General features: G+C 56.7%; 1 protein-coding gene and 2 long non-coding RNA genes across 8 annotated transcripts in view; 1 reads left to right on the top strand and 2 right to left on the bottom strand.

Moving 5' to 3' along the window:
* Pbx1 (PBX homeobox 1) overlaps nucleotides 1–25,257 on the top strand; it is a 230,834-nt gene that overhangs the window by 172,280 nt on the left and 33,297 nt on the right. For all 6 annotated transcript variants that reach the window (XM_048810102.1, XM_048810103.1, XM_048810106.1 and 3 more), the window contains 3 exons: nucleotides 8,556–8,800; nucleotides 14,029–14,219; nucleotides 20,574–20,709. In XM_048810102.1, the coding sequence (XP_048666059.1) occupies nucleotides 8,556–8,800; nucleotides 14,029–14,219; nucleotides 20,574–20,709 (572 nt within the window). The remainder of the gene's footprint in view (nucleotides 1–8,555; nucleotides 8,801–14,028; nucleotides 14,220–20,573; nucleotides 20,710–25,257) is intronic.
* Nucleotides 1–25,257, bottom strand: LOC125618696. The gene is made up of 3 exons (XR_007350095.1): nucleotides 23,246–25,257; nucleotides 10,419–10,422; nucleotides 1–16 (listed from the first exon to the last, which is right to left on the bottom strand). It is a non-coding gene; the product is annotated as an uncharacterized LOC125618696 (long non-coding RNA).
* LOC125618693 lies at nucleotides 16,173–20,541 on the bottom strand. The gene is made up of 3 exons (XR_007350092.1): nucleotides 17,256–20,541; nucleotides 16,879–17,008; nucleotides 16,173–16,445 (listed from the first exon to the last, which is right to left on the bottom strand). It is a non-coding gene; the product is annotated as an uncharacterized LOC125618693 (long non-coding RNA).

Below are 25,257 nucleotides of genomic sequence, written 5' to 3'. Positions count from 1 at the left end.
GAGTTCAGAGGTGTGCCTTAGGGAGGTCAGACCACGAGGACCCTGACCTCACAGTGGGTCAACCCACCATGTTCTCCCAGCGAGTGGATGAGGGAGGGGCCTTGCTCTGGAAGCCCACTCCCTCTGCTGCAGGCCACCAGGAGCCGGGGCCTCAGCTCTACCACACATTCCTGGCCTCCATGTCCTGCCTCTCGATGGGTCAGAAGCCCACAGCCAAGTGGCCACAGACCAAAACCTCTGAAACCAAGAGCCAAAAGAAGTCTTCCCTCCTTTGAGTTCACTTTCTCAGCTGTTCTGTCACAGGATGACCACTCCAGGGCTCCCCCCAAACCCAGAGAGAAATGTCATCACAGAGTGCCTGCAAGGCCAGCTGGCCCTGGCTGGAGGAGCAGCCATGGTGTGGGTTGGAGAGACGTCGGCTCTCAGCAAACGGGAAGACCAGGCGCTTCGCTGGGACCCACAGCAGGACGTGGTCAAGAGGCCCAACCTCAGGGAGCCCATCTTCACAGGAGAACCGAGCCGGCTCCTCGTCGGTCTCCCTGTGAGCCACCTAGGTTTAGCCAGCAGCTCGTGCTGGACACCGTCTGTGTTCACGGTGGTGGTGCCCCTGTGTAAGGGTTCTGGTCAGTCTCCATTTCCCATGCACAGAAGGAAGGAAGGGGCCAGAGGTGAGTCCTTTCTCTCCGAGTTCCTCCTTCACAGGGAGGCAGAAGAAGCAAGTGGAGGCAGACAACAAGCCCTTCTGAAAATCAGAGCCTGATGGCTCCATCTGCTCCCGCGCCGCTTCCCCTCGCTGCCTGCCCGGGAGTTTGCTGCAGACGCTAAGTAGCACATTATTTTCGATAAGTCGCAATCATTTACTCGAAATCTACTTCTTTAACATGTCCCCTTGGAAACTGGGATCAGCTTGAGGAGCCCTGCCCAGGGTGGAAGGAAGGCCGGCGCCCGTGCCCGAGCTGAAGAGAGTCAAGCCGTTGGTCACCCCGCGTTCAGCCTCGGGGCTCTGCCGGGAGGAGAGGCGAAGGCCCCGCAGAGGACAGTACTGAGGGCAAAGCCACCCATTAGGTCTCTGTCCCCAGGAAAAGGCACAGGTGCCCTGATGGGAGAGACAGGAAACAATGGCCATGTGGACGCAGCCTCAAAGCCGAGATGCCGCTCATCTCCTCAGACATTAGGTCAGCAGCTTCCTTGGTCCTCATGAGACATTCGCTCTTTGGTGCAGACTAGGCCCGTGACGGGGGCCGGCTCATGCCTCAGCCTGCTCAGCACTCCCAGCCAGGTGTCTCACTTAGAGCCTCTCCTCCAGGCCCCCCGCCCGCCTGCCAGAGGCTGAGGGCTCCCGGAGGCCACAGGGAAGTCCCAGGAAGCAACAAAGCCCCTGTCCGTCCTGCAGCCTGTCTCCTGCGCATGCTGGGCTGCTCATCTGCGGATGGCGCCAGGCGCTCCTCAGCGCAAGGCCTGGGCTTGGGAGGTTGGTAATGAGCAGTGATGGATCACGCACAGCTCCCTGAAGGGCCCCGCTGACCTCATATGCATTTGCAAGATGACTGTCTGGGGTCACAGGTGTTGTTTGTGGTCATGGAAAAAGGAAAGCTAATTGGCATGGGCTTTGAAATGGACCTGGGGCACCCATAAATAGACCCCATGTCCTGCAGTGGGGGACGGCGCTCAGCACAGTGCAGAGGTGGCCTCTGCCCTCAGGAGGGATGCCCTGGCTCTCCCTGTCTGTGCTCCTGACAGCTCAGCAGGCTGCAGGGCACATCCTTGTTCCACTGTAGTGTGGGGAGCTTCCCAATGTCAGTGACAGAAGGTGGGCACGTTGCAGGCCCTCGGCCCAGAGGTCTGCCTCCAGGCTTGCAGCTCAGCAGGCCTTACTTTCCCGGGAACAGTAGAACCTTGCCTCCTGCCCTCTTCATCGCCAAGTGGCAGAGTGCTCTTGGCAGACTGTGGCCACCCCAGTGCTCCTGGCCCAGGCCACGGCCTCCAGTTCACTCCCTACCCTGGCCAGGTGGCATCTCCGTCACCTATCACCCCCCCCCCCCCCGCCAGATTCCTGAAACTTCTTCTCCTATGCTCATCACCCTGTGGTCCCCAAGAGAGGCCTCCCCAAGGACAGAGCCTCTTACTGACTGGTCTAACCCTCTTCCTGCCAAGAGAACTTCTCCCCTGTGGCTACTCAGGCTTTTCTGAAACTTGCCTCTGGGTATTAAATCTGCTTCTTTCCCATTTCCTTTATCACCCTCTAACCAACGCAGAATCATTCTCCCTTCTGAATTTCTTTTTTAAACATTTTGCGTTAGCTTGGACTAGTTAAGCTGCTGAAAGCAGAGAAAGCAAGAAAATCTCTGAAACCCTTAAACAAAGCAGAAGCGTATGTTTTTGTTTCTCTTTTGCAGCCCAGAGGTGAGCATGCAGGCTGGCCTGAGAGTGTGGGATTTCCACTGGGCATCCCTCCTGTGGCGGCCAGGCCCCCGGTCGCAGAGGGGCACATGCTTCCTCATACCATATTAGTGGAGCTAGCAAGCACATACAGGCAGGATGCCCTCGCTGTCACTGTGGCAGCTGTGTGGTAAAGGGAGTCCTGGGGTCACTCGGCCCTTTCTCCTTGTCTCCTTCAAGGAACACCCGCTGTCCTCTCTCCCGTGCCCCACCCTGCATCCTTCTCCCAGGCCCTCACGGTTCCAGTGCAGAGGGAAGCAGGGCTCGGCCGAGGCTGGGGTGGCAGTGGGTTGAGCACTGCACCTCGTCTCCTGACCCCGCCCTCACCTGGCCCTCACCTGGCAGAGATCCCATCTCCCTGGGAAGGAGACTCCGCAGGGAGCAGGGTGCCAGCAGCCTTGGTCTCCTGGACCTGGGCTGGAAGATGTCATGGATTGCATGGACCGAGTAGGACCAAATCATGAATTCTCCAAGGTCAGTAGCTCCATTGTAGGAGGAACTTTGTGCAAAATTCATCCTTTTTGAGAAACCGTGAGAGATTTCTCTATGAACAAAATGGTCTTTATTTCCAACTATGTTCTGATGGAATTGTTTGCGAAGTTAGAAAACAGATATTTCTGCTACTATTTAGTTTTAAAATATGGGCAAGAAAATTCCACTTCTCACCAGGAGCAGGAAAGAGATCTGTCATCTTGAGACGGTGGCCATGCCAACGTGGGAAGACCACACGTGACGCAGGCGGAGCAGCTGCCCAGGGCACCGTTTCCAGTGTGTGCTTCTCTGCACCTCAGTAGAGGCGTGGCTGAGCCCTGAGCCACCCGAAGTTTAACATGGACAAACCTCCCCCCACCTTGGGTGAGGACGCGTCCCAGCCTTTTCTGGTTAGGATTGTCCCGTTGTGGGAGAGGGCTTGACAGCAGCCCACGTGAGCCCAGGCCAGAGGAGCACTGAGCTTCCTGCTCTGTACCGAGGGGGACAGTGCAGTCTGCACTGTGTGGGGAGCAGGGTGCCCTGGACGGAGCACAGAGAGGGAAGGGGCAGGAGGAGGGAGACATGCTGGATGGCCGTCCACTGCAGAGCACCCGTTGACGTCTTGGCCTGCCCTGGTTCCGTCCGAGCACCTCTGGAAGCACAGGTGGGGTGTGCAGTGTGCACGTGTGTGTGTTGTTGTCTCGTGACCCTCAGACACCAAGCGTTAACCCTGAATGTGTCCTACTTCTTCCCTCTTTCCAAGGGGACTCTTATCAGTGAGTTCCAATTTAACCAACAGCTGGAAACCTACCAGTTACCAATCACTGACCTGCTTTTGCAAAAGAAACCTCATTTAATCCTTAATAAGAATCATGGCATGGCTGACTCTCTGTCACCTCATTGGTGATGAGGAAACGGCTTGAAGGAGCCTAGGCCTGGTGGCAGGCATCTCCCCTGGCTGTGCCGGGTGCTCTCTGTGCTGTGCCGCGGGCTGAGGAGGGGAGCCCACTGCGCTCACTTAGGCTTTGCTGGGTGCAGGGCTCTGGGACGCTCTTGCACAGACCAGGCGACAGGCTGGGTGCCCCACCGAGGCTCCATGCTGCAGGACATTTTTACGTCAGGCAGGAGAGGACCGAGGAGCTTCTCTTCCTGTGGTGGCCTCCCCTAGGAGAGACGCTTTCCTCTCACTTCCCAGCCAAGGGCAGGTGGAGACCTGGGGACACCCCCATGCTTGCCGGTCACTCCTGGGGAGGCCCACAGCACACGCTCAGTGCCAGACTCCAACAGATGCCCCTCAGGAGCTCAGCCTTGCTGGCCAGATGCAGGTGTGATGGTATCCCGAGGTGCCCTGCGGCCATGGTGTGGACAGTGTGCTGGTGGCTCAGGAGCTGGGGACCTCATATCTGAGGTTCTCACGTGGGAAGGTTTCTTGCAGAAAGAGGTTGAAGTGAGATTTAAAATGGGATGAGATGAAACTTTTTGTGTTTTTTTCCTGGAAATGTGGACTGAAGCCAGGGTGCTCAGCCACTGAGCTAAAATTAAGTGAATAAATAAGTAAACAAACAAATAAAATAGATAACAAGCAGGTTGGGACTGTGAGGAGCGCATCTATGGGCAGGAGGGAAGAGCACATCCTGCCCTAGGCTCAGGGCTCTGCCCATCCAAAGAAGGACCAGGAGGTCGTGGGAGAGGACCCAGATCTGCAGGAGTTAAGGAAATCAAGGCACCAGTGTAGGGAAGTCCTCTCACCCTCCTGTCTGGCTGATGCCTTCTTGCCACACTCTGACCACGCTCGGGCATCAGGAGATAAAGACTGTGTACAGGTGCTCCTGGGCCCGCCCCATGGTCGCCTGGCTGTCGGAAGTCACCTGGCCTCACCTTCTGCTCTGTGTGTGTGTGTGTGTGTGTGTGTGTGTGTGTGCGCGCGCATGCGCGCACAGGTGCTCCTGGGCCTCATGGTCACCTGGATGTTGGGAAATCACCTGGCCTCACCTTCTGCTGCTTGCCCTGGGAGCATGGCTGCACAGGAAATGAGGCCCCTGAGAGGCAAGCAGTTTGCCGTGCTTTAAAATTGCAAGGGCAGTCAGCTTCTGTCCCATCCTGCCTTCAAAGTCCTGCCAGACGGGGAGGTGGCAGAGGACTTGGGCTGAGCCCTGGAGCTGCATTCCCCGCGGGCCTCCTGGTATTTGTGCGAAGGCTCACCCTGTCTGAGGTGTGCCTTCGAATCACAGAGAAGGGCCTGCCCTCGGCACACAGGCCCTTCCCAACCACCTGTCTGCGTCGATCCTCAGGCTGTCTCTCCTCTCTGCTCTGCATCTCTGAGTTACTGTCCCAATCTGAAAACCTGGGCTCTGCCTCCTGCCCACCTGCTCCTCCTGTGGAGGTTTGACTGAGCAGGGCCATTTGCCCCAGCCCTGGACCCTGGAGACTGTGGGACCCTCCAGGCCAGCTGGTCCTTGGTGGGGAGAGAGTGCCCTCTCGTGGGCACTGGCTGGAGCTGCTCCAGGCCGCGGCTCAGCCAAGGACAAAACAAGCCTCCCTGGGCCTCCACCAGGCCCAGCCCTGACTGTGCCTTGGAGTCTGGCTGGCCTTTCTCCTGTGTGAAGGGAAGGAGGAGCCGCAGGAGACCCGGGGGAGTGGCTCCCCAGTGAGGTGGCAGCCTGCTCCTCCAGAATTTACCTAAGGACAGGCAAGCGGTGCTGCAAGGCAGATGTGACCCATGTTTGGACAGGCTTGGGACAATTTCTGCACTTACCTGTCCTGACTCCTCTCAGGTGAGGGGTAGATTCATGGGAGGGAAATGCCTTCCTGGAGGCCTCTTACTAAAAGGGCCAGCGATCTCAGTAGCCACCTGCAGCCCACGGGTCCCCTGGAGCCGGACGTTTCCTGGGTGGTGGATGGTGCAGGCCTGCTGGCCGTGAAAACCATATGCCAGGTATAAATGGGGATGGGCCCTTTAAAACCTGCTTCAGTGGAAGCAGTGGGTCTGAGGAGGGCGGGTGCGGGCGCCCATCAGGGAGGCAGGGACCTGATCATATGTGATGGTTGCTGGATTAGGTAACAGCTCCGCTGGCTGAAATTGGATCTCAGAGGATGAGCGTTAACATCTCTGGTGTCCTGGCGAAAGGTTCATTTGAGTCTTGCATGGTGCCGCCGAGATAAAAAGGAGCTTTTAAATAATCATTTTGTCTCCCACTCGCCAGAGTGCTGGCTTCAAGCAATAAATAGGTAGCATCAGTTCTGCTTAGACACACCACCCTTCCGCTTATTTATTTAATGTTGGTGGGACTTTATTTTAACTGACTGGCTGAGCAGTTTCCGTGTCAGTGAATCCAGCACCTGTTTTCACAGTGGTGCGCTGGCGTCCCCTGGCTCTGGGTTGGACCACAAGCATGCCATCGTCCTTGTTGGGCCCTCCTTGCCCCGTGCCCCATAAACATGCAGCCAGTCCACCAGAACCAGACCCTCCCGTGGACGGAGCGGAAGGTGAAAGTCTTGCCCGGAGCTGTCCTTGCTCACACTGGCTCCTACACACGTTCTGACGTTTTCCATTTTCACGATTTGAGGATGATTAAACAGGGCAATCGGAGAAACTTGGAGAGGACTTCTGGGTTTTCTGCTTGTTACCTTTCCTTTTTTCTTTAATTTTCTAATCTCTAGTGAAACAATTACATTAGTTTATTAATAACTCAGAGCCTATCTTTCTTTTTTTTTCAATTTTGGGATGACTCATAAACATCTTTGTTTGTAATGGAATTAAAATTGACCAATAAAGACCCATGAACCCCACAAGTGGATATCCTCACCCCGGACAGTCTCCTGGACCCGGGGGGTGGGAGGGCAGAGCTGCAGGGCTCTGGTGGCAGGTGCCTTGGGTGGCTGGATCCCTCTTGGCACCATGAGGTCCCCGTCTCAGGAAGGCCACACAGTCTCTCTGCACAGGAGACCTTGGTGGTGGTGACAAGCTCCTCGGGGGACTTGGGAGACCTGAGTACATAAGCTCAAGAGACAGAATCCACGGCTGCCTCTTTATCACCCAATGATCAGCCCGACGGGCAGCTTCCCATGGTCTCCTGAGCCTACCAAGGAAGGCTTCCCTGAAAGACAGCTGTGGGGCCTTCTCACCTGTGCCGTGACGTCGACAGCAGAGGAGGAAGACGCAGCTGGGACTCAGCAGGGGGTTTTCCTTCCTCTCTCTCCCACCTCCCACTCTCCTTCCTCCACCCTCCCTCCAGCCCTTTCTTAGTCCATCAAGGTCACAAGTGTCCCTGCACTTTCATTCTCTGTGCTCCTCATGGCCACAGCTGGTCCACACGGCCACCCCTGGTCCATGACAGCCCTGCTGTAGCTTTTCTTCAGAACAGGATGTGGGATTTCTTTCTAAACTGCTTTCAGCGGTGGTACCTGTCATGGTCCTTGGAAGCCAAGCGTGTGGGCACAGCCGACAGTGATGCTGGAGTTGCTGGAGACGGAAGGCCCTGGACCTCTAGGTGTCCCCAGTCACAGCCTGGCAGGGCCACCTGGCTCGGTTCTGCAGGCAGCTGGCATGGGCCCATCCCCCTGGGGCTCACGCAAGGCACCTGCCCTTGACTCTCATGGCCCACGAGCTGTGTATCCACCAGGGACTTAGACCCTCCACCTGCAGCCCTGAACACGATTAAATGCTGGCCCCCTTCCCCTCAGCCCACAAGTACCTCTCTCTCTTGCTATCCCCCCCTCAAAAATCCTCCTCAAGTTTTTTAAATCGAAAATCCCCTTCATGCACCTCTCAGCCAAGGCTTGGCTGCCGACTCTAGCTCAGGTGAGATGAGCGCTTCCTTATACGGCAGGTTGGATGCAGCAGCGAGGAAAGGCTGGATCTCTGGGTCTCTCTGGGCCCAAGTTACCCCTCACCCAGCGTCTGTGGTGTCTGTAGAGATGGCCATCCCCTGTGCAGGAACCGTGCCTTCCCGAACCCCTTGACAGGTCTTGTTAAGGGGCCTCGCCCTTGTTTCCCCAAAGGACAGAGCCACGTGGCCTGGAGCGCAGGGAGCCCAGCCAGGGGGAGAAGTCCTGCCCCAGGGCCTGAGATCTCCTCCATTCCCTCCACCTATCTAGCTCAGGCCATGTTGGAAATGAAAATTTCCTTTAATCAAATGTTACAAAGAAAGTTGAGTGAAGCCGCAAGCTCGCGGAAATCTAAAATTAGAAATAAAGAAGGAAATGCTTCTCCTTCAATGGAAATTCGGCAGTTGGAAAATGAAAGCAAAATATATTCTATTGTAATTAAATTTTGTCATTCTGGATTTTTTATTGTGGTAAAACGTACACAATAGGAGCTTCACTGTTTGGGGTCTTTTTGAGTGTGCAGATCAGTGGTGTTACGTCTTTCACCGTACAGTGGTCCTCAGGGTGCACTGAGACCCTTTCACCACCCCAAAGCTAAGCTCTGCTTGGTGCACCCACCTGCCACCCCTGGCCTCCCACCGTCTCTGCCTCTCTGAGGCTGGCCACGCTAGAGACCCGGTGTGGGTGGAGTGTGATTTGCTTCGAGCAGCGCCACCTCCCCAGGTTTCTCCCACCACTCCTTGGGTGGCCCCTGCACCGCCCTGGCTGAAATTCTCCAGGGCCTTCTGCTCACCTGCCCGTCTCTGTCTTTCTCCTAGTGTTGAGCATCCGGGGAGCCCAGGAGGAGGAGCCCACGGACCCTCAGCTGATGCGCCTGGACAACATGCTGCTGGCCGAGGGGGTGGCCGGGCCCGAGAAGGGCGGTGGGTCTGCGGCAGCAGCAGCAGCTGCCGCAGCCTCTGGAGGGGCGGGCTCAGACAACTCGGTGGAGCACTCCGACTACAGGGCCAAGCTGTCGCAGATCAGGCAGATCTACCACACAGAGCTGGAGAAGTATGAGCAGGTAAGGGGGCCTGGGCTCGGCACGGCCTGCGGTGCAGGGCTGCCCCTGGGGCTCGCAGACGCTTCGGCCAGCCTTGCTCCCACAGGCACTGTGCCTAGCACTTCCTTGCTGGCCAGAAAGCCCAGTCGAACTGGAGGCCACCAAGCCCCTAGGCTCAACCATGGAAGAACAGGCGTTCAATGAGATGCAGGCATAAAGCATGGGAAGTTGTGAGTGGTGGTCTCAGGACACCTCGGCGTCCATGTGAGGAACACCCAACACCTGGGCGCTGCCAGGGCGCTGCCAGGTGGAGTGGCTCACACCTGGTTGGGGCATGTCAGTCACATCACAGCCACTGCCTTTGCCCTTGATCGTCCCTTATTTAGGACGACTGCTCTTTTGATGCTGATAGACTCCTGTGCGAAAGGACATTAAAACTTGTCCTTACAGGCCCTTTGTCCAGTCGCAGTGCCATTAAGGCAGACACGTTCTCCTCTTTACATAACATGTGGCGTGCAACAGGACTCACGCCTTCCTTCCAGAAAGAGTGGGGTGCCCCAGTAGACCCCAGAGCCTGACCTCTGGAGAGCAGACCTGGCAGGTGGCCTGCACGCTGCTCAGAAAGCTGCAGGTGCACATTGGCCTTCCCACGGTGAAGGACATTGGCCGTCCCACAGGTGAAGGACATTGGCCATCCCACAGGTGAAGGTCATTTACTGTCCCAGGTGAAGGACATTTACTGTCCCANACAGGTGAAGGACATTCACTGTCCCACAGGTGATGGACATTTGCCTTCCCACAGGTGAAGGACATTCACTGTCCCACAGGTGAAGGACATTCACTGTCCCACAGGTGATGGACATTTGCCTTCCCACAGGTGAAGGACATTCACTGTCCCACAGGTGAAGGACATTCACTGTCCCACAGGTGATGGACATTTACTGTCCCACAGGTGAAGGACATTCACTGTCCCACAGGTGATGGACATTTGCCTTCCCACAGGTGAAGGACAGGAGGCTGTGGCATCAGGGCTGTGCCTGTCCTTCAGCTGCCACATCTGCGGCCTCCTCTTGGACACACGTGGTGCTGAAGTTCTACGTGAACTTCCTCCCACCAAATATTAGATGTTCCGTTCCTTAATTTTTATGGATCAAAAAAGAAAAGGGAGGAAGAGCCAAAGGTAGAAAACCCTCTGCAGCCCTCACAGGACCGTCTAGGTGGGAGGCAAATGAAACTTAATAGAAAATTTAAATTTTAAAATAGAAATAGGCATTTTAAAATTTAAAATGAAGAAAGTTTCATTATAATACTCCTGTCCCCCCTTGAAATAGACTTCTACAAAGTCCCCCTGCTGGGTGGAGAGATTGCCGTGAAGCCCAAAGCCACCAGGGTCAATGCAGGCCTCCCGGGCGGAGGGCGAAGGAGGGATGGGAGCAGGCCAGCCAAGGCCCCGGAGCGCCACCCCCAGGACCTCGGCAGACATCCCCGGATCCCAGCATTGAGAGCTTCTCTGCTCACCCAGTTTCCCCGCCTGCGCCTGCTGGAAGCTGGGGCTGCCCTACCTACTGGGCACCTTAGGTTAGGTGACGGGGGACACTCCCATGGAGACGCTCTGGCCTCGGTTCTCCTTCCTCAGGACTCTTCTACACCTGCACCAGGACACCTGGCCTCTGGCCTGGCCTCTCTGGACACTCCTGCCAATCAAGGGGGGCGCTGGAAGAGCCAAGTGGGTCCTCACTCTGGGGATGGGAGCATGTCGGGTTGGAAGGGGCTGGGAGCTGGCTGTGTCTAGCTCAGGATGCCAGCCGCTCAGGAGACAGACTCTTGTCCCCACGAGCCCCTTTGTCACTCCATTCTCCTGTGAGTGAGCAGGAGCGTGTCCCAACCACCAATCCCAGTGGCTGCCCTGGGGCTGACTTGGCTGCCCTGGCTCCTCCAGGCAGTTCTGGGGTTGGGGACCTGGACAGGAGGTGCCATCACATTTCCAGGTAGGGTAGGAAGGGGAGGTCAGAGGTCAGAAAGTGCCTGGTCCCATGTCCAGCCAGAGCGCCCTGAGCTCTGGTGCTGACCCTTGACCAGGGCACCCTCTGGGATACCTGGCTGCACCTAGAACAGTGTGATGTCTTGTCCCCTCTGTGATTTCCTGGGCTAGATGCTGGCACCCAAGGCAGGCGGGTACAGAGACGTTCTCTGGAGGAACTTTTCCCCAGCACTGACCTATTCTAAATAATAAAGATGTTAGAAGTTAGAAACACAAGAAGAGCCCCTAGACACCGAGCAAACTGTGGGCATGTCATGGTAGTTGTTGGTATTTACTATTTTAGAAAGTTCCGAAGCAACCTTTCCTTCTTTGCAGGGGCACTTTCTGCTTAATAATTTATTAAAATTAGCTGTGTTGTTAATGATAGGAAGTAGCAGGTTATGGAGAATCTGGTGTGTCTGAGATGTGTCTTCTGAAACAACTCCTCATGGGCCTTTGTCAAAGCAGGGCACCCTGGTCCAGTAGAACATCGCCCGTGGCCTACTGGCTCCTGAACGGAGTTACCAGGTCTGTGGTTTACCAGCTGACGCCTGGATTTCATTTTGTTTGGGGAAAGTCGGCTGTCACAGCCCTCCTTGGAGCCAGAGGCTGTTAAGTACAGAAGCTTCTGGAGGCTTTCAGTGGAGTGGAAGAAGTGTTCTGTCTGTGCAGTGGGGCTGGAGGAGGGCACTTTCAGCAGGTGCTGTTGGTGGCCTGTTGGGGTAGCAGAACCTCGGAGCCGGGAGCCTGAATGTATTCCCAGGGCTGTGTGTGAAAATGATCCTCCGGCAGCTTTGCAGGATCCTCCAGGTTTTGTAAACACTGCCGCTGGCGAGCTCCATCTCGATGCTGAGCTGCACTGGGTCTACTTGGTGCCCAGCTAAGCAGCCCCCAAGATCCCTCTTGTTTTTTGCTGGGACAGTGGAAGGAGTGGAGGGAGAGGCGGGAGGCCTGGAGGCTGGAGAGCAGGATTCAACTGGACCTCTGCTGCAGGTCTCCCTGAGAGGCCGTCTTCTCTGGTTGCTCTTCCCAGACCTCCCTTGTGCTAGAACCCGGAGCCTTTTAGAACCTCCCGTGCCCTCGGAGGGTGGGGGGGGCGGGCGACTAGAGCTCCAGTGTCCTTCCTCCCGAGTCTGCCGTGGAAACCCTGGGTCTGGGAGGGCTCTACTAACTTGCTGCTTGTAGCCCGGATGCTGGCACCCCGTGGAGTTGAGACCACTTGGCCTCCCGGAAGCAGCCCACTGTGGGGACCCCAGGCAGGGCTGTGGGCATCGGGCCCTGCAGCTGGGGCCACCTCTCCGGGGCCTCTGTCACTCCTGGGCGGCTCTTCAGCAGCTGCCTTGCTCCCCTGCAGTGTGCCCAGTGTCCATGGGCAGAGCAGGAAGGCCTGGGGAGGCACCTAACTAGACCCCAGTGACGCACAGATGGGCCAGCCAGCACTGTGTCCCCAGCTGAGAGCTGGGACACCTAACGGTGCCCCCACCTCCTCCCTTGCAGTCTGTGGAGCCGGGTGGGGGCCTCAGCCCCTGGACGGCTGCTCCTCCAGCAGGATGGTTGGGGTCCAGCCTGTGCCTCCCTCACTCTGCTTGGCCTCAGGGGTGAGGCTCACTGGCAGCCATGTGTAATTTCTCTCAGTTCTGGGCCCGAGGTTGGCTGGGGACAGCTGCTAGGACAGGTCTCGTGTTTGTATCACGCTTTCCTCAGTTCAGCATGGGTCCCAGCCGGAACATGGAAGGGAGGCTGGTGTTCATCACACTCTGATTTCCCCCAGGAGGGAGGCTGGAGGCGGCCACAGTGGTAGACGGGTTTCCAAGGACTCTGTTTTGAAGCCATAGTTGTGCCAGGACTTTGTGGGGCCAGACACACAGAGAGAGACGCATTTAATGTGCCACACCCTTCAAGGCTGTCATCCATTTCACCAGGAAGGAGGAAGACGCACAGAGAGGTTGAGGACCCCTCTGTGATCCCACCCCACCTGAGTGTCAGGGCAGGGAACAGGCAGCCTGAGCCTGCGCTCTCACAGCCCCTCCTAGGCCAGGTGAGCGATTTGCTCCAGCTGCAGGTGGAGCGCGGCACAACTGGACATGCCAAAGGATTAGGAGTGGGCAGAGCCAGGCTGGCGGGCATGCAGAGGCCTGCACAGTGCAAGGATTCCTCAAGTGCTCCCAGAGGCCAGGCCCAACAGGCTGCTGCTCTCCAGTGCAGACCCAGCCCAGTGGGCAGCAAGCCGACCTTAAGGGTGCTTTGCTGTTCATGCTGGCTTGGGCCTTTGAGTTCAGGTCTCTTGAGCTTTCTCATTACAGATCTAATACAGTGTCACAGCGTCACTGAATTAACCTGTGAAGACATGTTTTATTAACTGTTCAGCTAAAGAAACCAAACTGTGGATGCCAGCAAAGGGCCCTGGTCTACAGAGGGACAAGTGGGGCTCTGAGCCTCTGGGCCGTGACATGAGGCATTTGGGCCCTGCTTCTGCCTCGCTTTCCTTATTGTGGGCCTTTGGAAAAGTCCCTTTGTCTCTCTGGGCCACAGTTTTCCAATTGTAAAGTAAGGAGGTAGAGAAATTTGATTTCCAGTCTTACTTCCAGGCTGGTGGCATTTTGTTCTATAACCTGAGAGGATCCTGGGTCCTCCAACCTTTGTTGTGATGTCATTTTTATGAAGTCCCTGGGGTCAGACTCCCTCTGTGTTATGGAGTGTGGATCCTCAGAAGGAGGCTGAGAGTGTGGGGGTTGGAGTAAAACTGGAAATGGCTGACGGGAAATCTCCCAGAGTCTGAAGCTTTTAATTCCGTGTTTCCTCTTGAACTCTCTGGGTTATTTATGCATCCCAAAATTGAATATTTGGAAGCGATAGCACATCATAGATAATGAACAAGGCAGAGAGCTCCCGACACCTTTGCCCCCAGCTCTCACTGTGGCTGACACTGGGGCCAAGGGTGGCGCAGCGAGTTTTATACCAGCATTTACGTTCTCACCTTTCACTGTAGCAAAGTCCAGGAAAAAATCAATTAAGGATTTCCTTTTCCCTTAAATAATTGAAACCATGGCCAAAACTCGGGGCCACCGAGCTAAAAGCAATTCCAGGCAGTCGTTTATCCCACCATCTACCTGACAAGATGCCGTGCTCTCCTAGTTTTCTCCACTTGCACAGGTCCGTAGCAGAGTGGCCCAGCTCCACCGCGCGGGCCTGCCTGGGCCCTCAGGACCATCTGTGCTCTCCATTTCAGGCCTGCAATGAGTTCACCACCCACGTGATGAACCTCCTCCGAGAGCAGAGCCGGACCAGGCCCATTTCCCCAAAGGAGATCGAGCGGATGGTCAGCATCATCCACCGCAAGTTCAGCTCCATCCAGATGCAGCTCAAGCAGAGCACGTGCGAGGCCGTCATGATCCTGCGTTCCCGGTTTCTAGATGCGCGGTGAGTGTCCTGGGGCTATGCTGCCCTCCTGAGCCACGGAAGAGGGGGGGCTCTGGTTGGCGCTCTTGAAAGGCTCTGGCTGTACCACATTACTGCTGAGCCAGGCCGTGACCCGAGGATGGCTGCCAGGTCTTGTATGGCAGGCTGGGAGAAGGGTGGGCCGCTGGTCTCAGGCAGGCAGAGGGGGCGGTGCTGGGAAGCTGCAGGTTTGGAGAGACAGTTTCCTCCCCCGGCTACTCCCTCTGGTGAGCCCCAAGGATGACAGCTCTGGTTGGGGGGGTGTTCTCCCAGCACTGAGCACCTGTCTCACGTGTGTCTCACCTGGGGCCCCTGGTCAGCTGACCAGCAAGGTGCAGTCAGCATGCCCTAGTGCACCCTGCTCTAAGAGCGCCAGGTTGGCCTGTTTCGAGGCGCGGTCTCCTCCTCCCACACAGGCAGAGAGCAGCTGAGTTCAGTTCGGCAGTATTTGTTAGTTGATTAGCATGTGCCCGTACTCCGGGCTGTCTCGGGAGTTCAGGGACAGGGAGGTCTGGTCCCTCAGGCATAGAGAGGAAGGAGGCCTCCTGCTGAGGGCCCAGCTGGTAGACAGCATCTGCTCACTGTGACGTTATGAGCCCCATGCACCCCACTGAGAACACGCCATGAAGGTCCTTTCAGGTGCTCAAGAACCAAACAAAGGACCAAGGACAGGCCAACCAGCCCTGGCCCTCCTGCGCTGGAGCCAGGACTTTCCCAATTCCTTGGATTCTGCCCACTCTTGGCATCTGGTTTGCAAGATGGTGATTACCATTTCTCATCTGCTCTGGAAGGATATCCTGACAATTGGCCTGGCACATGCGTGGTCTGCAGTTCATCTTGAACACGGATGCCGCCGTCCAGCTCCCCAGGTCCCGAGGGTGCCCCCATGGGTGGTGCTTCTCATGGGGGGTCAGGTGTGCCTGTTAGTCCTGTCATGGGACCCCCTTTTCAGTCAGACAGAAAGATTCCCTGCTGCTCTTGGACCTCCACCTTGAAGCCACAGAGCTCTACTGTGTTTCTCGTCACAGTTCTGTTCCTCGGGCCATGGGCCCCGCAGGGCTCCGGGCCTTTCCTCCCACTCCCTCCTCCGTGACCTGGCTGCATGGAGTACTCGGTGTGGATACCAGCTAGCAGACCCCGCCTCAGGATCAAGGGAAGACGGAGGCAGCACTTCCAGCTGGGTCCAGCGAGGCAGTGGGAGTGGGCAGTCAGCTGGCACGGGACCCTCTGGGCGTCCCCCTCGGCCCACGGCCCGCGCCAGCCTGGCTGCGTCTGTGTGCAGGGCGGGGATGGCGGCCTGTCTGGGCCCTTCCTGTGCCATAGCTGACTCGCTGCCTGTGCCGCTCACATCCCCATGGTAACTCCCTAGTTAAAATGCGGAGTTGGCATTTATGTTGGCAGAGATTGAAGAAAGAAAAGTCGGGCCCAGACTGGGTTCTTTTCAAGAAAGAGATGGGAGAGAAGGGCGGAGCAGATGCATTGTCTCCCTGGGTTTCTTCCTGCAGTGATTCCCCTGTGCCCAGCTGAAGGTCAGACTCCAGGAGACACCAGGCAAGGCTGACTTGTGCACAGGGCTCCACCTCCACAGCCCCTGCCTGGATTGCCCCTCAGCACCAGAGGACAGTTGCTTTAAGACAGGGTCTCTTTCTCTCTGGGGCTGTGACCTTTGAATCATTGTGTCTGAGCCAAGATTGGAAACCGAAACACCGACCCATTGTGTTGGGATCATCTTACACTGTGGATGTGCTCATTATTGGAAGAGCATCGCCCACATGCCAGCCACATTGGGCAAATGCCTTTCCCAGCCCAGAAGTAAATATTTGCCCCGACTTGCTGACGGGGAGGTCAACAGCCCGTCCTCCAGGACCGCTCACCATGATAGGGAGGGAGAGGAAGCAGACCTTACTTAGAGCCACTATAGCACTCTCTGCCAGGGACCTGCTACTCCACAGGGGTCTGATGGGCAGGGCCTCATCCAAAAAAGATTTCATGGAAGACAAATAAAACACAAAGAGGGCTTGCCTTCATAACAGGATTAGTGTCCTGACCAGTAGGTATGTGGAGGCCTCTGCTGATACTTTGTTTGGGACACGCCTTGTATTAGCTTTCTAATGCTGTGCAGCAGATTAGCACAGATTTAACCGCTTACAACAACCAGTTTCTGCTGGTGGGTCTGGGCCGGGCTCTGCAGGGTCCTCTACTCTGGTCCTGCAGGATGAGAGGGAGGTGTGGTCTGCTCAGGCAGAGGCCCGTCTGCCCTCAGGGCCCCTCCTGTGCTCTTCTAGCTGTTGGCAGATCCAGGGTCAGGCCCTGGGTTCCTGTCACTGTGCTTCTCAGCAGGGGCCTGGGCTGGGCCTGTCCTGCATGGGCTGCATCCTTTCTCTCTTGCCTATGTTGAGCAGACTGCCAGTAGAGCTGGCCTTGGAAGCAGCACCCCGCACTCCCTCCACATTTGGCATCTGTCCTCTCATGCTGTGGACAGCACTGTGCCATACAACCAGGCATTGCTCAAGACAGGAAAAACGCTTTCCTTAAAGAGAATGAGCAGAACTTACTAACCCCCTAAGGTTTTTCAGCAAAAGTGGGAACGATCTTTCTGTAACATGTTGTGGGAGATAGCGACACTAACACAGACACTCACCGCTGCTCTTGAAGGGAGTGACCTAAGGAGAGGACGCAGGACAGGAAGGCAGCCAGCGAGGTCTGTCGGACTGTCTGACTTTCTCGTGTCCCTGACTGGGCTCATCACTGGTGGGAGCCGGTGTCAACCACTGGAATGACAAAGAGGATAAAAATACATGTGAACGTGGGCCCTGCTTTCACAGAGCCCATGACCTCTTGGGACAAACCACACTCAAGAGGATGGGACGTGGCAGGTAGAGTGATATAGTTCAACCACAGCAAGCCCCGCCCCCTCCCCCGCCCCTGGCACTTGCTCTGCATCAAGCTCCTCTGAGATGTGGTTCCTACCCTGGAAGGCGCTGCCTGTGGGAGGCGTAGCTAACCTGTGGCACTTACAGTGGAGAGAGGTGCACAGAAGAAGCAAGGTGCCGAGAGCCTCCAAGGCGCTGGTCACACAGAAGGCTCAGGCTGCAAAGTTCTGCAGAGGGGGGTGAGGCCCGAAGGACAGGACAGAGTCGCCAGGAACTTGGGCTCCGAATCTGCCTCCTGACCTGCGAAACCCTCAGTGCCGGTGAGGATGGGGGCACGGGGACACTTTGAGAGTTCTGTGATTGCACGGAATTGGAATTTCGGCTACAACCTGAAGACCCCATGACCTTGGATGAGTGACTTATCTTCCCAACAACTCAGCTTTATTTCTGTATCAATGGGCCAATTCTGTAAGCGGGAACAAATAGGATACTATGAAAAGCAAACCGCAGAGAGTCCAGATCACCGTCTGCGCACCGCCCTCTGCTGCAGGAATGACGGGCCGCGTGCTTTCCACGGGCGCCTGCCGCCTCATTGTGCCGGTCAGTCATTAGCAGCCTGAATGGATCCTGGCTCAGGAAGCTTCCTCCAGGGATTCTCCTGAAGACCGCGGAACTGGCCGAGGCTCTGGGGGAGCCTCTGTTGAGGCCAGGGTGCCCGCTAGGGCAGATGCAAGTCTGAAGCACCTTTGCATCTGTGCAGATGTTCAGGGGAGTGTTCTTACCTGAGACCTTCCTGCCACCCTGCACAGGGATGCAAGTAGGCTACCACAGACCTCTGTGGTCTGCAGAGTTCTGTCTCCAGAGTGCTGCTTGGCGCTGTCTCTGAAGCCGTCTGTCTGCAGCTGCACTGTCTGTCTGTTACATGACTACTAGTGTGAATTAATTAAAATATCAGATAATAACAACATTCTAAAACCTAGTCCTCAGCTGCACCAGCCGTGTTTCAGCTGCAAAGCAGATTTGAGGCTGATGGTCACTGCATCGGACAGCACAGACATGGAAAAAGCACTGCTGGACAGCCCGCCACCAAGATAGCAATGCCCCCAGGGCTGGAGCAAAATGGACAGATGCGAAAGGACAGAACTGGCAGGACTGGCTTTGGGGACAGCCGTTCATGAGGCCCAGGAAGCAGCAGAGCTTAGTCACACCCAGGATTGGCACCAGCTGGGACTGAAAGAGTTGAGTGAATGAATGAATTAGCAACCACGGAAGTGGAGTCGGAGGGGCCACCCAGTAATTTGGGTGAAGGACAACAGAGCCGGCTTGGTGGAAGGTGGAATTAGTTTTGGAAACTGTTGGGAGGTGCCTGGATATGCAGTGGACATGGTGATGGCTGCCTGAGATACACTTATGGTCTGTGGCCCCCTTGTGTCTCGCCACCGCCAGTCGTACGAAAAATGTCTACCGGGGCCCTGTGATTCGAAAGGTTCCCGTCCCTGGAACACTGTGTTGTCCAGCAACATTGTTCAGCATCCATGTTTCTTAAGTTAAAAACCAAGATCCTCAACTGTCAGAGCGTCCAATGGGTTTGAAGTCATGGGTGTCCACTGACTGTGCTGGTCAGGCCTCCAGCCACCACAAGAAAACCAGGTGCCACCCTCTTACCTTCAGAAAGGGTTGTTCTCACTGTCTCCTGAAACTCTGAAATGTCCTGATCCTGGGTCCCTCAAGGGCCTTGAAAGAGACAGCTTCCATACAGGTGGTAAGCGCGTCCAGGGGCGGGGGCCCTCTTGTGAGACGGCCCCTCTCCAGCTGTCCACTCCACCCACAGCACCGCCATTCCAGAGGCTTCCTGGAGCGCAGTTGGAAGAGTCCCATCATGCTCATGCAGACAGGGAGGGAGGCCCGAGGCTCTCCCAGGCCGGGGACTTCGGCCCGTTCCCCAGGCCTAGGACCCCTGCCTTCAGCAGAGCAGCAGCCAGGGGGTGTCTCAGGACCAGCTGGAGCCGGAGCCACGCGGCTGCCTTCCTCAGAGTCCGGCCTGCAGGAGCTTTTATCACATGCCTCTTCTTACTTGGGCTTTTTAATCCAATCTGTCCAATGTCTGATGCTGGGTGACCCGGAAACTCAGCATGATTTGAGAGAATGACTTGGGCTTGGCATAATCTGGACAGATGTGGTTAATACCTGTGGACAGATGGTGTTCATCCGGTAAAATCAGGCACTTTATTGTGTTAATTAATCCAAGTGGGACCCTGGAAACACAATATTAGCTGAATTTCCTGTCTAGCAAGGCCATCAGTGCTTTCTGTTGGCTAAATTGGGAAATTCTGTATCCAGACATAACCAGGAGTTTCCGGAAATCTATTCCATAAGGAAAAGCTTTTGATAAAAGCCAGAAAGACTAAAGTGCTAATAGAGCTAATTTAAAGATGAAGGGCCCACCACGTCAAGGAGGCCACGCAGGTCTGCAAGGAGCGCAGCCTCCCTAAGCAGCTCCCAGCCAGCTGCAGGCCTTGGCTGGGTGGAAGTACAAGGATTCTCACTTCAAATTAGTTCAATTAGCACTTTTTGTGAAAAGGCAGAAAAATGCTTTCATTCAGAAGTGGCCTCCTTCCTTTTGGCAACCTGTGTGTGAGAAAGGTTTAGTGGGCTTTGTTTTACCACTTAGCAGCTGTTCTTGCTCAGAAGGGCCACTTCTCTCCTTTTGAGGGAAGCCGAGCAGTCAGGGGTGATTTCAGTCTGTCCCCTGCCCTCTTCCCCAGGTGCCTTTTAAATGCTGCATGCATTTGCACGGGGATAGAGTGGACAGAAAGCGATAACTTATCTTTAACTGTGGCTGCAGGGTCTGCCTAATCGTTAGGAGGCAGTTTGCTAGAAGGAAGAGGCTGCGTTTGTTCCACAGGCGGGCAGACCTGAATGAACCCGGGGCCCCATGGCAGGCCAGCCGAGACCTTGCAAGCAGTCCTTCATCTGTGCCTAGGAGGAGCCGGTCCACCTCACTAGCTGAAAAAAGAGAATTCCAGGGCTGATAGCCAGCCAAGCAGAGAGACCTGGGGCCACCCAGGGCCAGCTTCAGCCTGCTGGGCACTCTGCCGGGCACTCATCTGGCTCCTCCTGTGCTCACCTGGGGGCTCAGGACGGCTCTCTTCACCGTTGTCAGTGAAGCGAAGGCCCAGAGAGGCAACCCGAATCACCAGCCTGGGGTTCCACACCAAGAGGGCCCCACCTCTGAGACTTCCTGCTCCTCGCAGCTCTGTGCAAAAGTGTCTGCATCCCTTCCTTTAGACCCGGTGAAGGGGTGCACACTTCCAGGGGTTCTGGCATCCAGTCCCCGGCCAGTCTAATTCTCCTTTTGCTCAATAATGTGCCTTTCCCCAGAAGTCGGTCCTATTCTCTCCCTTCTTGTGCTTATATGGGGTAAAGGTTTTATTGTTCTTACCTTTCCTTTCTCTTTACAAAGGCGGAAGAGACGGAATTTCAACAAGCAAGCCACGGAGATCCTGAACGAGTACTTCTATTCCCACCTCAGCAACCCTTACCCCAGTGAGGAAGCAAAAGAGGAGTTAGCCAAGAAGTGTGGCATCACGGTCTCGCAGGTGAGAAGCCCACCGGCTGCGCGGTGGGTCTGCCCCTCTGGGTGTTTGAGCCCCATGAGGCCAGGTAAGGAGGAGGAGTGCAGAGTGGAAAGAGCACCAAGGCCCTCCCCAGAGAGCACTCCTGCTGCAGAGGGAGGTCCTCACACCTGGGAGCTCTGGGTCTCCCCTGTGACCTGCTGAGGTCTACACTGCAGAGGGAGGTCCTCATACCCAGGGAGCTCTGGGTCTCCCCTGTGACCTGCTGAGGTCTACACTGCAGAGGGAGGTTCCTCATACCTGGGAGCTCTAGGTGTCCCCTGTGACCTGCTGAGGTCTACACTGCAGAGGGAGGTCCTCATACCCAGGGAGCTCTGGGTCTCCCCTGTGACCTGCTGAGGTCTACACTGCAGAGGGAGGTTCTCACACCTGGGAGCTCTGGGTCTCCCCTGTGACCTGCTGAGGTCTACACTGCAGAGGGAGGTCCTCACACCTGGGAGCTCTGGGTCTCTCCTGTGACCTGCTGAGGTCTACACTGCAGAGGGAGGTCCTCACACCTGGGAGCTCTGGGTCTCCCCTGTGACCTGCTGAGGTCTTCACTGCAGAGGGAGGTCCTCACACCTGGGAGCTCTGGGTCTCCCCTGTGACCTGCTGAGGTCTTCACTGCAGAGGGAGGTCCTCACACCTGGGAGCTCTGGGTCTCCCCTGTGACCTGCTGAGGTCTTCACTGCAGAGGGAGGTCCTCACACCTGGGAGCTCTGGGTCTCCCCTGTGACCTGCTGAGGTCTACACTGCAGAGGGAGGTCCTCACACCCGGGAGCTCTGGGTTTCCCCTGTGACCTGCTGAGGTCTTCACTGCAGAGGGAGGTCCTCACACCTGGGAGCTCTGGGTCTCCCCTGTGACCTGCTGAGGTCTACACTGCAGAGGGAGGTCCTCACACCCGGGAGCTCTGGGTTTCCCCTGTGACCTGCTGAGGTCTTCACTGCAGAGGGAGGTCCTCACACCTGGGAGCTCTGGGTCTCCCCTGTGACCTGCTGAGGTCTTCACTGCAGAGGGAGGTCCTCACACCTGGGAGCTCTGGGTCTCCCCTGTGACCTGCTGAGGTCTACACTGCAGAGGGAGGTCCTCACACCCGGGAGCTCTGGGTTTCCCCTGTGACCTGCTGAGGTCTTCACTGCAGAGGGAGGTCCTCATACCTGGGGATCTCTGGGTCTCCCCTGTGACCTGCTGAGGTCTACACTGCAGAGGGAGGTTCCTCATACCTGGGAGCTCTAGGTGTCCCCTGTGACCTGCTGAGGTCTACACTGCAGAGGGAGGTCCTCATACCCAGGGAGCTCTGGGTCTCCCCTGTGACCTGCTGAGGTCTACACTGCAGAGGGAGGTTCCTCATACCTGGGAGCTCTAGGTGTCCCCTGTGACCTGCTGAGGTCTACACTGCAGAGGGAGGTCCTCATACCCAGGGAGCTCTGGGTCTCCCCTGTGACCTGCTGAGGTCTACACTGCAGAGGGAGGTTCCTCATACCTGGGAGCTCTAGGTGTCCCCTGTGACCTGCTGAGGTCTACACTGCAGAGGGAGGTCCTCATACCCAGGGAGCTCTGGGTCTCCCCTGTGACCTGCTGAGGTCTACACTGCAGAGGGAGGTTCCTCATACCTGGGAGCTCTAGGTGTCCCCTGTGACCTGCTGAGGTCTACACTGCAGAGGGAGGTCCTCATACCCAGGGAGCTCTGGGTCTCCCCTGTGACCTGCTGAGGTCTACACTGCAGAGGGAGGTTCCTCATACCTGGGAGCTCTAGGTGTCCCCTGTGACCTGCTGAGGTCTACACTGCAGAGGGAGGTCCTCATACCCAGGGAGCTCTGGGTCTCCCCTGTGACCTGCTGAGGTCTACACTGCAGAGGGAGGTTCTCATACCCAGGGAGCTCTGGGTCTCCCCTGTGACCTGCTGAGGTCTACACTGCAGAGGGAGGTCCTCACACCTGGGAGCTCTGGGTCTCCCCTGTGACCTGCTGAGGTCTTCACTGCAGAGGGAGGTCCTCACACCTGGGAGCTCTGGGTCTCCCCTGTGACCTGCTGAGGTCTACACTGAAGAGGGAGGTCCTCACACCTGGGAGCTCTGGGTCTCCCCTGTGACCTGCTGAGGTCTTCACTGCAGAGGGCGGTCCTCACACCTGGGAGGTCTGAGTCTCTCCTGTGACCTGCTGAGGTCTTCAACACGCCTCCTCCACCAACCCAGGAATGAAGCTGGTCATCAAGTAGCCATTCGATGCAAAGGACCGAAGTGTCTTCCCCACCGTGCTGAGCCCACACCTGTGGACTGAAGGCCTCTATTTCGTCACCACCACACTGGGTGGTTGCACATGTCACGAGTGCCTCTGCCCCACCTGGCAGGTGCCTGCGGACTTGGGAAGGCACCTCATGTCACCCTGTTAGGCCTGGAGTCCTCAGTGTCACTGTGAGGTAGCCAGGTGGGAGACGCAGTGGACCTAGATCTGGATACACAGACGATGCGGACACAGGACACACACTGTGCGTTTCCTTTTCCTTCCTCGGAGGATCCACCCAATCTCCTCCTTCAGTCTGAACCTCAAATATCAACCAACTCCAATCTCATGGCGACCAGTGCGATAGCTCTGAAATCTCCCAGAGAAACTTCCTCAGGATTCTATCACTCACAAGAGAAAGAAATGTATTTCCATCAGGAGCAGGATGGGAGGGAACAGGGAAGGCCACTGGGGCAGATGCTTCACGTGTCACTTTTCGCTGAGAGTGGGTGCTCCTTGGCCCAAATCTCCGGCTTCCACTGCTCCCCACAGGGGCTGGGCCCGCCAGCCCGTGCGTGTGCAGCTGAGCACACAGGCACCGTCAGAACAGAGCCCCATGAGAGGTGCTTGGAAGGGTAGGACTGCCGAGGCCCCGCAAGCCCTGGGTGGCTGTTGTGGTGAGAGCCCTCAGACCGTCTGTCAGCTGAGGCAGAGGACAGACGTCCCTAGGTGCTGTGACCCAGCCGAAGGTCGTCTCCGGCCTCAACAGTTCTGGGAAAGCTGGAGTGGGGACCACACTCACGTGGCCTAGTGTTTTCCTAGGGCTGCAGCCTTCTGGTCCAGATGTAGACCCTGGTTTGCAAAGCACAAGCGCTTTCCTGCTGTTGGCTGCAGTTTGCTGAGCGAGGGCTTCCAGGATGAAGCACCTTCACTGGAAAATCAGAGAAGTTCAGTCGTGGCCTCTTCTCCTTCTACAGAAGGACTGAAGGGCCCTGTGCATGACGTCCAGGTCTGGGGTGCAGAATTTCAAGCCCCTCTCACAGTGAAAGGGATTGTTCCAAGCTGGTCTGTGGGAGATCTGCAGACACCTGGCCCGTCCCGCCGACCGGCCTTCGTGGTGGAGACTCGGTGCAGTGCAGTGCTCATGGAGATGTCTCCTGCTCCGCTGCCCTTCTCTCTCCTCGCCACCCCAGGGCCGGCCTGCTGTTCCTTCCTCGTCACACCTGTCCCTCCCACAGCAGCCCAGCTGTCTGCATGTGCCAAACAGCCCTGCTGGGAGGCACCATGGCGCGCACTTCACAAAAGACCACGAGGCAAGAGCCCATTTCCAGCACCGTCGACTGGGGGGACTCTCGGGGTTCACTCTTCCCTCTGGGGTCTTAGCTGAACCCTCTGTCAGTTAGGGTTGGTTGGATCAAGTGGAGTGTCGAACTGGCCCCCAGTCCCCAAGCCAAGGGGACTCACTGCCTCCTCTGTCGTTTCTGGCTAGCACCCTCCTCGAGAGTCTCCCGCCCTGGCCTCCTCCCTGCCGGTCTCCTGGGTCCTCCTCCCTCCTGGTCACTCGCTCTTCTTGGAGGCCCGCTCCCGACCTGCTCAGGAACTGTTTGTTCTCTCTTTCACTGGAAGCCCTACAAGCCCTACCCAATGGCCCTTGACCTCTTTTTGACACCGGTTCTTCAGCAATCTGCTAAGAGCTATTGATTCCTCCCATGACCCAAAGCAAAATCATGCTCACAGACCCAAGTCCACCTGAAGTGCACCCAGCACCTCGCTCCCTGGAGCCCAGCCAGCCTCCTCTCACCCAGCTGTTCCATGCAGGGACATAGAGCCACATCAGCACCGCCCAGGGCTGGGAGAAACCTCGATCCCCTGCCCCGGGGCAGACTGTTTCCGCAGCTCTCCTGAGCACTTGGCTGTGAAAGCTCTCTCTGCACGCTCAGCACCAACGGGCCTCTGCTCAAGTGTCCGGAAGGGACTTCTCTCCCAGGACACCAGGCTACACCTCATCTGCCTCCTTGGCTATTGCTCTGCCCCCAGGGTCTTCCAACTCGGCCCGTTCACGATTCAAATCCAACTCTCCCGAGGAAATCTGTACTTGCCTCCGTCCAGCCGGGTTACCTATGCAGCCCTGGCCCTCGCCCACTAGGCCTCCATCCGTGGCTGTGGGACGTGAATGCAGCTTTGACATTCAACCTTCCGGGTCACAGTGCAGATTGTGCTAAACTGACACCCACGTCCCTGCCGGTCCTGTCCTTCTCCGTCACGAGGGCGTCACTCCCGTGGCACGTCCCTGCTCCCTCTTCCTCCTGT

The sequence above is a fragment of the Marmota marmota genome, unplaced genomic scaffold, assembly GCF_001458135.2.
Source record: "Marmota marmota marmota unplaced genomic scaffold, marMar, whole genome shotgun sequence".
Lineage (NCBI taxonomy): Eukaryota > Metazoa > Chordata > Mammalia > Rodentia > Sciuridae > Marmota > Marmota marmota.
This window is presented reverse-complemented; position numbering and strand designations above follow the sequence as displayed.